The following is a 16,758-nucleotide window of genomic DNA, read 5'->3' as shown; positions in this document are numbered from 1 at the left end:
AACAAGAACAGTTTCAAGCCCCCCAAAAGGAGAGTTTTGAGGCCCTCTGGGAAGAAGTGGAAAAGCTCCTGCCTCACCACCCTCAGAAAGTATTCAGTGAAACTGGGTCTGGATGCATTGTGCAGATGGAAAAATGGAGAAGCTGACAGTTTCAGAGATTTTGTCAAGGGCCCAAGGCTGGTTAGAACAGAAGGTGGGCCCGCCCAGCAGACAGAAGTGTCTAAACCAAGGTGCAGATGGAGGGATGAGCATAATGTGCGGGCCTGGGACGGGAGTGCTCCTTGAGGAGCCAGGGAGGCTAAGGACCAGCCAAACTCCAGCCCTGAGCGGCTGCGGGACCCAAGGAGTCACCGCCCCTCCGAGCTGCATCTGTTACGTGGATACACAAGGCAGTCGTGGAGTCCAAAGACAGCAGAGTATGGGCATGAAAGTGGTTTTGCTAGGAGTAGTCACACCTGAATGATGGGGGCGGGGGGATGGGCCGGCAGACAGCTGAGCCGGGACAGCGATGGTCACCCCCTCCCCCGCCAGTTCTCAGCACCTTCCCAGAGCATGTGTGGGATGGAGGCCCAGGGGCCCAGGGCCTCCTGCTCCTGCTGGACCTGCACAGAGGCCTGGGACTGCCCCCACCCTGCCCCACACAGACTCACAGTGAAGGAGGGCCCACTCACTCCTCTGGGCAGCTCCTGAGCTAAGGACTGGGGTCCCTGCTCCCCACAATCTGCTACACAAGGCTGCAGAGGCCAGGTCAGCATCAGCCATGGGGCCTCCTCCCAGCCCCTCCCGGCAGCCAGCAAAGGTGGAGACCCAGCCCCAGGGAGTCGTGGCCTCACCCCTGGCTGGCAGGAGGCCAAGATATTACAAGTACAACTGCCCCTTTGAGCCGGCACTCTGGGGATGTGCAGAGGGGTCGATGCACAAACGCGGCTGCTCACAAACTGGCAAGGTTGGGAACCACCTAGTGTCCGTCGCAACGAGACCGGAAGCATGGAGGACTGTGTGGTCATACAAAGGACAAGCTCCTTCCTCGCCGCTGAACAATCCCCAAGGTCACCAAGCAGGTGCTGCAGTCATGTGAACATGAGGGAAAACAGAAGTGTGCAAGCATTCCCCTGATACACTAGTGAATGGCGCCCCCAGAGTGTGCAACACGGCAGCCCCGAGTCCAGCCCCGAGCCCTCTTTGGAAGGAAGCAGTGGCTGCCTCCGTGGTGGGGCTGGGGTATGTCCTTGGCTTCCTTCGAATGCCTGTGAGAATGTATGATGCACTTCAAAAATAATACTATAGGCTCAGGGGACTCCAGGGCCCCTGGATAAAAGGCACATTCAGGAGAGAGAAGCATCTTTAAAGGAGACCCTCTCAGGCCCCTCCACATACAACCCCTCTCTCTGCCTCCCACCCCTACCCCTCCACACACATCTTCCTCTCCCCCCACCTCTCAAAATGCTTGAGAAAGAAGCCAGGACTCAAGGCCAGGAAGGCCCAGGACAGAGGCTGGGGCCTTCCCTGCCTGATGCTGGCGGTGAGCGGAGAGGTGCTGGTCCAGGCTGACTGGCCAGGGCCAGAACGAGGCCTAGGTGGGCGTGGGGGAGGGCAGGCAGGCGAGGGGGCTACTCTCCCTTCATCGAGGCTTGTTGTACTTTCCTAATTGATTTTGTGTCTATGTCCCCGGGATACTTAGGACCATCTTAGAAACCACTTAAGCAATTTAAAATAAGCAAAGTACTTAGAAGGCACTTAACGTTTCCTCACACTTCAGGCTTCCCATAAACCCCCTTCCAGCTGCCACCTGAGGCCTCAGTCAGAGCGACCACTGCCAGGAGGTTGGCGCCCATGTCAAGCCCCGGGTCCTACCGTGTCACCCAGAGCCTCAGCAGTGCCCGGAGCGAGACAGCCGACCTCCACACAAGCACCAGGCTCTCCCTCTCGCCACCAGGCCTTCGGACTCCTGGTCCCTCTGCCTGGAAGGCGCCCCCTGCTGGCCAGCACAGCCCCCTACCCAGTTCCCTGTATCCTGGCTATTGGGCTAATTGCCCTCCTACAGGAAATCCTTTCTGATACCCCCTACCAGGCTGGTGAAGGGCACCTCATCCACCCCATGAAAGCCCTCATCTCATTTTCATGAAATTACTGACCCCTTGACTCACGAAGTCAGGGGCCTTGACCCATACACCGGGTTTCTAAAGCATGGTCTGCACAAAGCAGAGGTCCGTCATGTTTGCTGAGTAAAACAATGAAGCCAAGCCTGACTTCACAGATGGAGTCAAGAAGGTATGACCCTCCCCTGGATGACACAAGAGCCTAGTCAGGCTATGGCAACCCTGGGCACATCACAGGCCTCAAAACATCAAGCTGATCCCCGGGGAGGCAAGGGCCAACCCTGACTGAGTCCTCACCATTTATCATTATCCCCATTTTATAGAGGAGGACACCCACGCTCAGAGAGATCCAGCAACTCACCCAAAGTTGCACAGCAAGTGAGTGGCAGACCCAGGCGAGGCACCTCCAAATGCAGGTCCACAAAGCCCCCAGGAGCTTGGTGAAATAAGACTTCACACCCTGAGAGTCCTCTTAGCAGGGCTGTGTAGGCCCAGGCACCTGGTGAAAATTGTGTTTTAGTAAGCCCCAGGAGGTTCCAATGGGGAGGCAGGTTTGGAAATCAGCACCCTTGCATACAATGTAGAGAACAGCCTGGCAGCCTCTGGGAAAGTTGAGGAGGCTTATTCTCCATGAGTCTGCAATTCCGCTCCTGGGTATGACCCACAAGAAACTCTCCCAAGAACACAAAGACAGACTGGCAAGGATGGTTGTGCAACACTGTTGGTGGAACCAGGAAGATCATCAGGGAACTTGGCCAGGTGCCCACAGCAAATGAACAAGTAAATGCACAGGGCACTGTTCCGGCGGGGAACTACATGGCCAAGAAAAGGAACCAGGCCACCAAGGAGCAACGTGATACCGAGCAAACCCAGCAAGCCACAGGACATGCAAGACGATCACATTTTCAGCAAGCATAAAACATGCAAAACAAAACTATGTTTAAGTGCACAGTAATTAAAAGACTTAGAAGCAATCCAAACAGGGGCACCTGGGTGGCTCAGTCGGTTAAGCTCGAGTCGAGATCCCAGGGTCCTGGGATCGAGCCTGACATCGGGCTCCTTGCTCAGCAGGGAGCCTGCTTCTCCCTCTGCCTGCCGCTCCCCCTGCTTGTGCTCTCTGACAAATAAATAAAATCTTACAAAATAAAAAAGAAACAATCCATACAGGACAGGGCAGTGGCTGCCTGAGGAGGAAGCAGAGGAGGGGCTCACAGAGGTACACGCAGGGCCTCTGATGACCTTTGGCATGTTTTCATTCTCAAAATGAAAACAAATGTTGATACTATTAGGGCAAAACATCAATATTTGACCCAGCCAGGTGGTGGGCACAGGGTAGTTTATTAGGCTCTATAATTCTCCATACGCTTGAAATTTGGGGGTAATAAAATTCATGATGCCTTGTGAGAGAGAGGAACCCCTTTCCTGTCAGGCCCACATGGGAGATGCCACTCATCTTGGATAAAAGGCTCCTTTGTGAAAGCTTTGTGCACCCCATTTCCCCCATTCCCCCTCAGAACAGACCTGATCCCGGAGGAAGCCACGCCTCCCGCACACACCGAGGGGCGGGGCCCAGTCCTAACCCTCAAATGTCTCCCCTGAGGGGGGAGGGAGGGCTGTCTTCCACCCAAAGTCCTTCCTAAGGGTCTAGCCTCGCCCCTCTCCATTCTGCTATCGCGGGAGGGGGGAGAGGGGCACACTGGATCCCCTGACAGCTCTCAGGACCTGAACTCAGAGGGCAGGAGGCAACTGCACTGAACACAAACATCCACAGTCCTGACCCTGACTGAGGTTAATGCTGCCGGGTCTCCCCCCAGGCCTCCCCCAAAAGCCCCTGGGGGGAGGGATGGAGAATGAGGTAAGTGCTGTCTCTCTACCCCGCAGCCCTGGCCAGAGACACCAGAGGACCATTAGGGCCCCTCGCGGGGGGTGGTGCTCAGTGGGCTCCTCCAGCATACTTCAGCCTTAATGAGTTTTAAATTCCTCCTAGGCCCCTGGGGATGGCTGGGGAGCAGGCAGCCAGGCTTGGTCCCACCTGCACTGCGCCTGCGCTTCCTGCCTCCCGCGTCATCCTGGGACACCTCTCAGTGAGCCCCAGGAAAAACTAAAGCCTGGGGAGGACTAGGTCCGGGAGTGAGAGAGTGAAAGAAGGGAGCAGGGAGAAGAATCCAGCCTCCCGCTCCTGTGTGCGCACGCTTCCCCGCAGTTACTGTTTCCTGAGCACCTACTACACACGAGGCGCTGTGCCAGTCACTTTGCCTTGTTCCATTTCATGCTCACAACCGTCCTCCCCATTTTACAGATCGGCAAGTGGGCCCAAAGAGCTCACAGGACCTGCCCCAGGCCCCACGGCCGGGAGGGGCAGAGCCAGGATGTGCCCTTTTTGAAACAGCGTCACATCCCAGTGACTGAGCCGGCCTCCCCACCACCCTGGGCCTCGCGCAGAGCCTGCCCACGGCCACCCCACAGGCGAGGAGAGCAGAGCCCGGAGCCGCAGCTGCCCACAGCCAGGCCACATTTTCAATCAAGGGGAAATTTCTGGAACTATGTGGGGGGGGCCACAATCTGAGTAGGGAAGGGGGGTCTGGAGGGGTCAGGTGCCCACCAGGGAGCGCTCAGTCCCGAGATGCAGATGGCCATAATCAAGGGGTGAGGCAGGCAGGTGGCCAGAGTGGCCGTGAGGCTGGGCACACCTGTGCAGGACCAGGTGAGCTTGGGGGCCACTCCTACCTCTTGGCCTTAACCATGGATGAGGCCCCCACATGCTCCAGAGAGTGGCCCAGGCAGAGCCAGAGAAGGTATAGGGGCCAGGAAAGAGAGAGATGTGGGGAGAATAGGAGAGGGAAGCTGAGAAAGCCAGAGTCCCACAGAATGAGGCAGGGGCTGGGGACCAAGGGTGGCCCTGCCTCCCTGCCCCCAACACAGCTCCGCGGTACCACTCTGCCCCACAACCCCAGAGCCCGGAGGCTGGAGCCTGCATCTCATCACCTTGCCCCAGCCCAGGCCTCTGAGCCAAGTGGCAAGCGTAAAGGTCAATTGGAATATAAAGTAGAATTTGCCTTCTTTTCATTTCCAACATGTCTGGGTCATAAAAATGCTAGTTTAATAAATTGGGAGGAAAACGAAAAGCACACAGCTCATTCAGGGTTCGGCAGGGGGAGGTACCGTGAGCGAAACTCCTCAGACAGTGTGGGCCCCACCCCTGCCGCAGGCGTAGCTCCCTCACACGGTTCCACACCTGGTGGAACTCCCTGGCACTGACAGACCGGGCCTGGCACTGGGGGGAAAGGGACGACCAAGAGGGTTCCAGCCTGATCCTGCCCTCGACAAGCCCATGGACTTGAGGGAGACCCACAAGAGCCACACAAAGGGCCCCATGTGCCCCAGGATCACCTCCGTCCTGGAAGGCTCAGGAAAGTCTTGGATTTTGAGTCAGCGTTTTAAAGGAGTCTGACTCTGCCCATCAGACGTCAAGAGGGTCATTCCAGGAGGAGCACACAGCCAGGAAAATCCCCGACGCAGGTTTTGGAAAGCACAACACAGGCTCAGAGAACATGCAGAGTTGAGGCAGGAGGGACTCCCCTGGAGAGACGACCAGAAAGGTCACGGGGGCCATGGCAATCCTGTGGCAACCTGACCACTGGGGAGTAAGCTCAGCGCTCCTTCCGCAGGAGAGGCCACGGGGTAGAGGAGTGGGGTCAGCCCGCCTGATCCAATGCCCTCGTTCCTCCCAAGGTCACACAGTGAGTTGGCAGCAGAGCCAGACCCAGAAGGCAGGTCCCTGAGCTATGGGAGGCCTCAGTGATAAGAGGCCCCACAGCCCTCCCCTGAGTGGGGAGCCAGAGATCACACCAGCATCCCCCACACCTCACAGTGAGGGTCAGGAGAGCCCCAGGACCATCACACTGAGGACACTCAGATACACTCACCAGTCATCCCTCTGCCAGAAGCCGGCGATCCGCCCCTCGGCATTGCCCAGCTCCCCAGCCAGCATGGCTCAGACCCCACACCCCCCCCTTGAGCCCCCTCTGGGATGCTCTGTCAGCAGATGAGGACTAACATCCCCGAGCCCTACTGAGCACCCACCACACCACCAGCTCCTCACTACATTATTCCACATCCTCACCCTGAAAGGTACATGTGATTCTGCCCATTTCACAGATGAGATGAGCGAGGTCCAGAGAGGCGGAGTGACCTGGGGCCAAGATCTGAGCTACCTACTCCTGGCTGCCCGCCACAACCAGGCACTCGGCCGCCATCTACAGCCTACATGCTAGGTTCTGCCCCGAGCACTTGCAATGCATTCATGTAATCTTCCCCGTGCTCTGTGACGTGGGTTTCGGCATTTCGCAGATAAGGAAACTGAGGCACAGAGAGGTGCCCCCCCCCAGGTAATAAATGGCAGAGCAGGGGTTTGAAACCAGGCCACCTGGCCCCGGAGCCCATGCCTTCACCACTGCATCCTGCTGCCTCCTGGTCTGGCTGGCCCTGCCTTGTTCCTGTCTCCAGCTCTCCTTCCTCAGGCTGGGGTGGGGGGTGGGGTGGAAAGGGGACAGTGCGGGCATGGGTGGGAGGAGGCAGCAGGATGGGAGCCCAGGGAAAGAATGAGCTCTCGCTCAGGCTCTGCCCTTGTAGATCCTCCCGCATCGCCTCTGTGGCTCCACAAGGACAGTGCAGGGACCAATTGCCTATTTTATAGGTAGGGAAACTGAGGTCCTAAGAGGCCCAGGGATTGCCCAAGGCCATCAGACTCCTGCTGATCCCCCTCCCACAACATGCTTTGCAGTAATAAGGATCAGGATGTGGGTTTTGGAACCCCCTTGGTCCCCCCTCCCTGTCCCTAGGACTGTCTTGGTCCTCCCTCTTGAGTTCCTAGGTCAATAACTAGGCAAAGTCCTGCCCCAGGGCCTTTGTACTTGCTGTTCCCTCTATGTAGAACACTCTTCCTCCAGATATCCATAGGGCAACCCCCTCCCTTACTCTATTCGAGCTTCTGCACAAATGTCCCCTCTTCAGGAAAGCCACCCCCAACCATGCCATCTAAATTGGTCCCCCTCTCCCTCACCTCTCTAGTGACCTCCCTGCTTCATTCTGCAGGGAACTGCCCCTCCCCGTGAGATATTTATCTGTTTTACCTGTTCACTGCCTGCCTTCCCTCTCAAACATGGAAGCCCACCAGGGCTAGGCCTTACTCCATTTTGTGTCCTGCTTTATAAGGTTGCTTAGAGCGGTAGTTCTTCACCTGGGCTGCACGTGGGTATCACCTGGGGAACCCAAGCCCCATCTCAGACCAATTAATCTGAATTCCTGGGGTGGGGCTCAGATCCTAGGATTTTTTTAAAACTCCCCAGGTGATTTCAGTGTCCGGCCAGATGGAGAACACTGTTCTGGAGGTGCTGGGCACAGAGGAGATGTTCAGTACTGAGTCAGGGAGTGAATGACTGAGTGAGTGAATTAATTTTTAGAGATGGGCAAGCCGAGGTCCAGACAGGAGAGAGAGCCAGATGCCAGCAGTCGTGAATTTGAGCATCCCCAGGTTCAGTCCCACCTCAGCCCCTCCGCAAAGCCCCACACCTCGCCCAGGGACCCTGTCAGCTCCTACCTGGATTCCAGGAGACCCCAGGCCTCCCTCACGTGCATTTCTGGGAAGTCGCCCTGGAGGCCCCTCTCCCTCCTTTTAGTTTCACAGTAAGGAGCCTGTTTGCCAGTCCAGTCGCCAGAGCAGAATCCCACCTTCCACCCCCAAACCTCCTGTGTTCAGAGCTGGTCTGCAAGCCCGGGGGCGGGGGGGGGGGGCACCTGGGAGACGGCAGGCTTGAGAAGGCTGTAGGATGGGCAGGGTGCCCCCTGGGGAAGCCAGGTGGAGGCAGGGGGAATACTAGACTGACTCAGAGCACCTGGGTCCGGTGGTCAACCAAGCCTCCCGGCAGGTGTCCAAACACACGCCTGGCCTTCAGGTCTCATCAGCCCCCTGGAGGCTGAGGAATTCAACGCTCTAGTAAACTCCCCTGGGGGACTGTGATAAGCAGCCGGGCTTGAGAACCACTGAAGCCACACAGCCGCTACCCCAGCAGCCCTACCCACCCGTCCTCCTACCACCTGTGTCCCCAGCATCCTACTGTATGGCGGGGGTACCCCTGAACCCCTCCGCCATGGGCAACGTCCAGGTGGTTTGGACAGAACTCAGAGGGCACAGAGAGAATGGGCAGAGAAGTAGTCGCAGGGGTGGGGGGCTCTGAGCCTCCCCCTTGGGGCTGCAGCTGCTTCCCGGTGCCAAGTGTCCCCTGCCCCCACCTCCCTCCCCTCTCTGTGCAGGCTCCAACCTGACCCTTATGTCTTGAGGTCCCCCTTCCGGGACGCTTACTACAGAGAGACACCCAGGGCTTGGGGGAAAGAGGGATGCAGTAAAAGCAAGGGCTATGTGCTCCCCACCTGAGGAAGCAGCCCCTGATAGTCACCCTCAGCAAGCCCCACTGCCCACTCCTCCCCCACCCCTCCAGTGGCCCAGCACCTCACAAACACTAACATCTATCAAAACCCTTCCAGTAGGGGTGCCTGGGTGGCTCAGCCATTAAGCGTCTGCCTTTGGCTCAGGTCACGATCCCAGGGTCCTGGGATCGAGCCCCACGTTGGGTTCCCTTCTCCCTCTCCCACTCCCCTGCTTCTGTTCCCTCTCTCGCTGTGTCTGTCTCTGTCAAATAAATAAATAAAATCTTAAAAAAAAAAAAAAAAAAACCTTCAGGTAACACCAACATCCCCCTAAACACCTACTAAGGGCTTTGTACACTTTAGTACCTCTGCCAGGTGAATACTAGCATGCCCGTGAGTAAACTGAGGCTCAGAAAGGCCCCACAGTGAGGATCGAGCCAGGTCTAAAACCCAAGTCTATCTGATGGCCAAGAGATAGGAGCGCAGACTGGCAAAATGGGTGGCTTCGGGGCCAGACAGCCTGGGTTTGTATTCCGGCTCCACCACACCAGCTGTGTGACCTGGGGCAAGTTGCTTAGCTTCTCTGGGCCTCAGTTCTCCATCTGTACAACGGGGATAACAACTGTACCCCCGGGGGTTGCTGTGAGGATCAGGACGAGCCCTGGCACAGGATATGGGTTATGTAAATGTTGTGATGACTCCACCTCAGACACCTCCTCTGGAGGGTCCCTCATTCACCCCCAAACATTTATTGTGGAAGCTTTTTAGGACAAATCTCTAGTAACAGACTCAAATGGTACAGGGTTAGATACCCTCCAACAGGGAACAAAGCTTTAGGTGAAAGGAATTCTGTAGGTCAGGGAAGAGCTGGAGGTGCTTGGGGGTTGGAAATACATCCAAGGGGCCCTGGGGTCACCAAAGTGGTGGGCACTGGTGGGCACTGGCTTGACCCAGTGGTAAGACGGGCCCAGGCTACACGCATCCCCACAACCAGGGGCTTATGCAGGGCTCTGCAGACCACGACGACCCTGATGATATCCCAGAGTTTGGAGGGACATGGGGGTCCTGCCGGTGCTGCTGAGAGTCTAGCAGCGTCAGCCACTGTCCTCTGTCTCATCTGCTCAGTTCCCAGACAGCAGCAGCTCAAGAGCAGCCCGACACCTGGCCGGCTCAGTTGGTAGAACACGTGACTCTCGAGTTCAGGGTTGTGAGTTCCAACCCCACGCTGAGAATTACTTAAAAGTAGAGATTACATAAAAAATAAAATCTTTGGGGCACCTGGGTGGCTCAGTCATTAAGCGGCTGCCTTCGGCTCAGGTCATGATCCCAGGGTCCTGGGATCAAGCCCCGCATCGGGCTCCCTGCTCCGCGGGAAGCCTGCTTCTCCCTCTCCTGCTACCTCTTCATGTGCACTTGCTTAGCTTCTCTGGGCCTCAGTTCTCCATTTGTACAATGGGGATAACAACTGTACCCCCGGGGGTTGCTGTGAGGATCAAGACGAGCCCTGGCACAGGACTTTATTTATGGGCACCGAAATTTAAATCCCACGTGATTTTCCTGTGTCGTGACATATGATTCTTTTGATTTTTTTCTTCAAGCACTTAAAATACCAATACTATTCTTAGCTCATGGGTCACACAAAAACGGGTGGTGGGCCAGATTTGACTCTTGAGCTGTAGTTTGCTAACCCCTAGTCTAGAGGGGGAAGCCAACAACAAACAGGAAAACGAGGAACTATGGACAGGAGTACAAACTGTGATGAGTGCCATAAAAGGAAAGATGGAGAAACAAGACAGAATAATTGCGGGGGGGGGAGCTTCCCTGAAGGGAGTCCATTTTTTTTTAAAGATTTTATTTATTTATTTGTCAGAGAGAGAGAGAGAGAGAGAGAGAGCACGAGCAGGGGGAGTGGCAGGCAGAGGGAGAGGGAAAAGAAGGCTCCCCGCTGAGCAAGGAGCCCCACGTGGGACTCGATCCCAGGACAATGGGATCATGACCTAAGCTGAAGGCAGCCACTTAAGGCGTCCCAAGGGAGTCCATTTAAGCTTAAGGTTGAATAAGAAGGATCTAGCCTCATAGAGTCAAGGGAGAACATTCCATATAGAGGGGACAGCAGGTGCAAAGGCCCTGTGGTAGGGAAAATAGTGTCATCAAGGACCACAAGGAAAATGGTATGGGTGTGTGGAGTATACCCAAGAGAGACAAAAGGTGTGGCCAGGGTGCCAGGTAGCACAGAGCCTCTCAGAGAGGCAGGGGTTTGGAAGTTTGCATTTTGATCTAAAACCAATGAAAGGTATAATAGGGGTGAGTAGATTCGATCTGGCTTTTAGAAAGATCTCTGTGGCCCCTGAGCAAAGGTTTGGCTGTGGAGGGGCCCAAATCAGGGAGAAGAAGAGAAGTTTCCTGCAATGGTCTCAGGGAGAGGCCCCAGGGGTGGGAAGGTAGGGGTGTCACATCCAGGACACGTTCTGAAAGGAAAGCCTTATAGGGTTTGCTGACAGTAGAAAAAGGGTGGTCAAAGCTGTCACCAAGTTTTTTGGCCTGGGCGCTGGAAGGATGAAGCTGTTTTCAAGGGAGAGGGGCAAGCTGTTGGGAGGGTGGATGGACTCTCTCAAAAGTTCCTCCTGGTTGTGCAGTGAAAACAGTCTGAAGACACAAAGCCACATCCTCAACAGAACATCTTATGTTATCTAAGCCACAAAGTTTCCCCCAGAGTCCTGGGCCAGGCGCTGAAGAGTAGGATGAGCCAAGCACCAGGCAGGCAGCTTTCTCCAGAAGCAAGCCACAAACCTTTACAGCACTCACAGCCCCACGTGGGTCAAGAGCATCACACTGCCAGGCAGGGAGGCGGGGGAGGGGGGGTGCACAGAAGGGATAATATGGCTCAGCAGCGCCCCTGGCCCAGCCTCTCCTAGGAAACTGGGGCACCTGCCCATCTCCACCCTCCCCCCAACCCCTGCTCACCGGTGTCCCCTCCGCCCCCTCTTTTGCCTGCCCCCTTCTACCTTCCCTCCACTGCACCCCACTCCTTCCTCCCATGCCCCACTGTGTGACAGCGAGACATAGCTCGTTCTCTGAAAGTTAGGTTGGCTGCTCGGTCTGCAGGAAGACATGAGAGACCCAGCAGATGGTGGGGCCTCTCCAGGATCAGCCTCAAAGGTCACCGTCTGTCACTGCCCACCCGCTCCAGCCTCTTCCACATCAATGGAGTCTCTCATGCTGATTTCAGGCCCCGCGACAAGCTGTGCAGTGACATTTCCTGCGGGCTGACTGTGTGCCAGGCACTGTGCTAGGCCTGCTCTGGACATTAACTCTTAATTCTCCCACCTGGCCTACGAGACCGTTCTCATCCCCATTTTACACATGAGGAAACAGAGGCACAAACAGGAGAAACCATTAGCCACAGTGGCAAAGACTATCTGGGCCCAGCAGCCAGATTCTTAACCACCATGCTGGATAGCCAACCCCCCTTCTTCAAGCCTCAGCTTTTCTGTCTGCTGCAAATGAATGAGGGACTCAATGCAATGATTTCTGAATCCTTCTCGCTCTTACAAGTCTGGGATTTGAAAACCGCTTCCTTCCAAGGCACTTGATATATTCTTTCTCCCTGCAGCAATGGCTGCTCTCGGGAAAAGATCTTATTGGCTTATTCACGCTGTGGTGTAAATGACCTATAGGGTGAACGGAGGTGAGGGAAGTCCGGTGGAAAGAAGACTCAAACCCAGACCGAACTGGCTCCAGAACCTGGGCTGTCCCAACATAGTATTGCGCAGGCCACATTGTCAGCCTTTAGGATCTCTTCCAAAACGTATTCTTTACACCCATCGATATTCCCCGTCCCAGGAAGAGAGAGCCAACGTGAAGATGAAGGAAGGGGATGGGAACAGGAAGTAAGGGATATAAGCCGTCAAGTCAGACTCACGACTGCCCAGAGTCAGGGCTTCTGGTCCCCATGAAGGCCTGGGTCCCACTTCCCAACCCAGTTTATTTGGATAGACATTCTGGAAGGAGTCAGGCCTGGGAGCAGGGGACCTGACTTCCAGCCCTGCCCTGACACTTAATCGGGGCTCAGATTCCACATCTGTATGATGGGGAGTTGGCCCCTTCCAGTTTTGAGTCTTGCTCACAACCTGACCCCGACAGCACCCCGTTAGCTTTCGCCAGGGAGGAAATCACGTCTTGTACCCCCAAGCCCAGAGCTCCTTTCTGAGCTGCGCACAGGAAATTCACCTTTTGGAGGAAGGGGAGCTATAATCAGAGCCTCAGGTGGAAGCTCCCAGCAGGCCCCCATTTATTGGCCGTGGCAGAGCGGGGCTGGGGCCGCAGCGGTGCCGTTTGACAGAGATACATGACACAGCAGCTGCCCCGGCCTGGGCATCCCTCCCTCATGCTCTCCAGCCAGGGGCTCCTGCTCCTGACTCCCCCACCCCACCACCACCACCACCAAAGTTCAACATTTTTGCCTCTATAAATGGCTTTTAAGTTTCTCACCCAGCCTCTCATTTCTATCAGTTTAATTATTGAGGAGGCTTCTTGTCGCCAGCCTGGAACATTAACGCTGTTAAAAGGAACCCAGGGAATGCAGACCACAGATGACTGGCTCCCTCTGGCTCTCTCCCCATCTCCCCTGCCCTGCCCTTCCCTTTCCAGCATGCCCCCCTCTGTCCCCCATTCCTTTTCTCCTCCCCAGGCCTCTACCTCCCAGTCCCATCTCGCTTTCTATGCAGCCAGGGAGACTCCTGACCCCCTGCCCCATCCCCCTCATCTCTCTGCAATTTGAGGAGGCGCAGATGAAACTGAGGCCTCGGCCATGTTCCTAGGTGACCAGATGGGCAGGGATAAAGGAACACCTGGGAGCCCCTAGGCTGGTGAGGCACCCTCACCCCACCAGAGACCTTTCCCCAACCAGAGAGGGACTAGAAGTCACAGTGCACGCCCATGTGGGGTCACTGGATGCCTCACCCCAAAATAGCCACATTTCCAAGAACATGCTTTAATCCTAACGCTCACGGGTCCTATTCTTGGAGCCTTTACCCTGTGTTGTGACATCTCTCCACTCCTCTGAGCCTCTCCACCTCCCTATGAAGTGGGTACTGGCTCGCCCCTGGGAGATGGCGGGGGGGGGGGTCACTCACTGAGGTCACAGCCACAAGGGCCCCATCAGGCTGTCTTCTGAAACACCCAGAGTCACCAAAAGCGTTTAATAAAAAGCTCCAATAAGGAAACTCTTGGCCTTTTCTAAGACAGGGGTCTAGGCCCCACCCAGACAGACTGACAAGGAGTCTGGGGCTCATCCCCTCTGCTGATGGCCCCAGGTGGCCTCACCTCTCAGGCCTGGGGCAGGTGGGCTGAAGCGATGACTCAGCTAGCCTAAGCCACTGCCAGGCCAGGGCCTGGGCATCTGAGCCCTGCTTCCTCCTCCCCTCTGGGTCTCCACTCCTCAATGCAAAACAGTGCAGGTGGGAGACCTGAACCCGGCTACCCATTCCCAAACCATCTACGAGGAATGACGTCTGGCAGCACAGCCCCATAGGAGTTGTTCAGATTGTCTACTACAAGGGCAAGTTTTCCTTCAAGCCTTCTGTTTCATCTTAATTTGGCATTCTTCATAATACATCCATTTGCTTGAAAATTAAGATAGTATTTCCATCTGGATCATCACGTAAAACCAACACTCCAGGAAGAAGGCCCATAGGTGAGGACCGCATGGCACATGACCCAGGAAAGTTCCAACACCCACCCCATGCTGTGACAGGACAACTCTAACTCCCTTTCTTTCCCACCCACCCCCACCCCCCTGCCCAACTTGATGGCCTTCTACACCATTCATCCCCACTTCTACCCAGGCCCCTAGAAATGCCCCCCAAGTACTATGTATCATGGGACTGGGCAAATGGGCTCTAGAAAGGTTCCAGCCTCAGCACTTCCCACTCTGCATGGGCCCAGACAGCCTCTCTCAGCCCACTGCGCCTAATTCTGGAGACTTTGAGGAGGGAAGGGGCCACCTCCAGAGGCTGAGAACCTGACACCAGGGTGAAGGAGGGACCCAGCGGCTTCCTCTGTGCATTCCTTCCTCCTCCTCCAGCATATTCTACCCCCTCCTCACACACACACACATACACACACACACACACACACACCTACCCCTTATACACACACACACATGCACACAAGCACAAGCACACACAAACAGAGCAAACAAGGCAGGCTCCAAGAGAAGAGCGGCTCATAATTATTGGTAAAATGCTTGTAATGTTTTTCTCTCTACCCGGTAGCTTTCAGTTGTTTTAGCAGCTTAGCGAAGCACTTGGCTTCAATTGAATTGCAAATCAGCAGCTCTTGCCCCAGGAAGAGAGGATGGGAGGTAGCAGGGAGGGGGTGGGGAAGGATTCCAGAAGGAAAGGGAGAAAGGTGTGCAAGAAAGAAGGGCAGAAGGAAGGAAATGAGCAAGGGAAGCTTGGTTCCAGTCACGGAGCAAGAGAAACAGAGACTGCCTGCTCCTGCCAGACCCTTTCCCTGTCCTTGTCCATCCTCTGCAGGTGCTGTAGCCCAATGCCCCCTCCAAAAAATCAAGACATTTTATAAGCATAATCTTGGGGTAGAGTGGGAGGGCCACACTGGGCTTTCTCAACTACTAGAAGAAAAACATATCTTTCTTGAGAATTGCAATTATTTGAAAACAATGTCAAAACAAAAGTCTGGCTTTATGTCTCTGGCAATCTCCAACATTCGTATTTCCATTCTGCCTATCTATCTCTTCGACTCTGTTTCCCTTTCTGTCTACCTGTATTTCTATGTATCCATCTGTCTGTCTTTTTACATATCTGTCCACCTATCTCCTCCTCCCTTCTGTTGTTTTCCAGCACTTCCTTTTCCTCTCTTGGTTCAGAATTCCCCACAGAGCAGCTCAGTTGATCAAGAAGCTCCAGGCGGCGGAGCTGTTTCAGCACCATGGTCAGCACCAAGGAGCTGGGGCCCTCCTCACACCTTCACTCTGCTGAACCTAAGCTCTGACCACAGGACTGCCCCCAAATTCTCAGATACTGCTCCGGGGCGGTGGGGGGGGACTCTCTTCCTCTTCCTCAGAGTCCAGGAGGGAAGAGGAGAAAGAAACTAGCCAGGCCCAGCACCCTGGGTGTGGAGGACTGGGGCTGTCGGAAGACCACCTCTGGGGCCAACCAGCCAGGCACTAACCTTGAAGAGGCGAAGGATGTTGGCCACCATGATGGAGACTGAGCTCCCCGAGGCACCGATGACACCCACCACACGTTCAGGTTTGGTGATGATGGGTGGGCCGCCACTGCCACAACGGACCTCCGTGCCATCCTTCTCGATGAGCGCCTGCACAAAGGTCAGCGACTGCTCGAGGGCATGGGTGTCCCTTGAGCAGGTGTCCAGAATGCGGGCGCCCAGCGTGATGTTGGGCAGCAGGTCCGGGTCATTGTTGATGCGATCCAGGGCAAAGAGCATGGCCTCCAGCCGGTGGATGCCTTTCTCCTTCTTAAGTTCTCCGCAGGCCTTGCCCTCCGAGCCCCGGCCGTGCACTGGGAACAGGCCACCCAGTGTGATGTCCCCATCTATGCGGATGGAATTCATGTGGGGGTGGCCCTTGGGCTTCCCCAGGGAGAAAGGAACCCAGGGGCCATAAAGGCTAAGGAGCAGGCAAAGAGGCAGCCGGGCCCACCACCAGCCCCAGCCTGTCTTCCCAGGCATCTCGGAAATCCCTAGAGACCCATGAACGGCAGGCCCCACTCCTAGCCTTGGCAGGCCCCTGGCCCCACAGCCTGGGTGAGCATGGGTGGGTCAGCTCCCACAAGTCTCTCCAGGGCAGCTTCAGCAGCAGGGTGGCTGAGGGCGGCCAACGGGGTAACCCATGCTGGTGCTCCTCGCCACTCAGGCAGTGCTCAGTTGCCGACACGGGCCATGCTCCCAGGCAGCCGGGAGCAGCCAGGGAGAAGCAAAGCGCTAGTCTTGGTCCCCACGTCCTGCAGGCCTGTTCTTGATGGAGGAGTGTGAAAAGAGAGTGCTCCTAGCTTGACGTATCTTGGCATCAAGGAGAAAACAGCTCCAATGCTCTCCTCCTACCAACCTTAGAAGGGAGAGAGAGAGAGAGAGAGAGAGAGAGAATCAAACAGAAGCCCAAAGAAGACATTAGCTATTCTGATCTCTCATCAGGAGCCTGAGAGAAGGAGATGCTTGGAGGTTATCGCCACAGGCTCCACAAATCTGAACT

The 16,758-nt window shown here is 55.7% G+C and overlaps 1 protein-coding gene across 2 annotated transcripts in view; it reads right to left on the bottom strand.

The window, feature by feature from the left end:
* Window positions 1-16,238, bottom strand: part of GRM4 (glutamate metabotropic receptor 4) — a 106,831-nt gene extending 90,593 nt beyond the window's left edge. For both annotated transcript variants that reach the window (XM_028120600.1, XM_028120601.1), the window contains exon 1: window positions 15,720-16,238. In XM_028120600.1, the coding sequence (XP_027976401.1) occupies window positions 15,720-16,238 (519 nt within the window). The remainder of the gene's footprint in view (window positions 1-15,719) is intronic.
* Window positions 16,239-16,758: the final 520 nt, after the last annotated feature.

Source organism: Eumetopias jubatus, unplaced genomic scaffold (assembly GCF_037043125.1).
Source record: "Eumetopias jubatus isolate StellerSeaLion01/CBP00866 unplaced genomic scaffold, mEumJub1_p1.0 scaffold_6, whole genome shotgun sequence".
Taxonomy (NCBI): Eukaryota; Metazoa; Chordata; class Mammalia; order Carnivora; family Otariidae; genus Eumetopias; species Eumetopias jubatus.
This window is presented reverse-complemented; position numbering and strand designations above follow the sequence as displayed.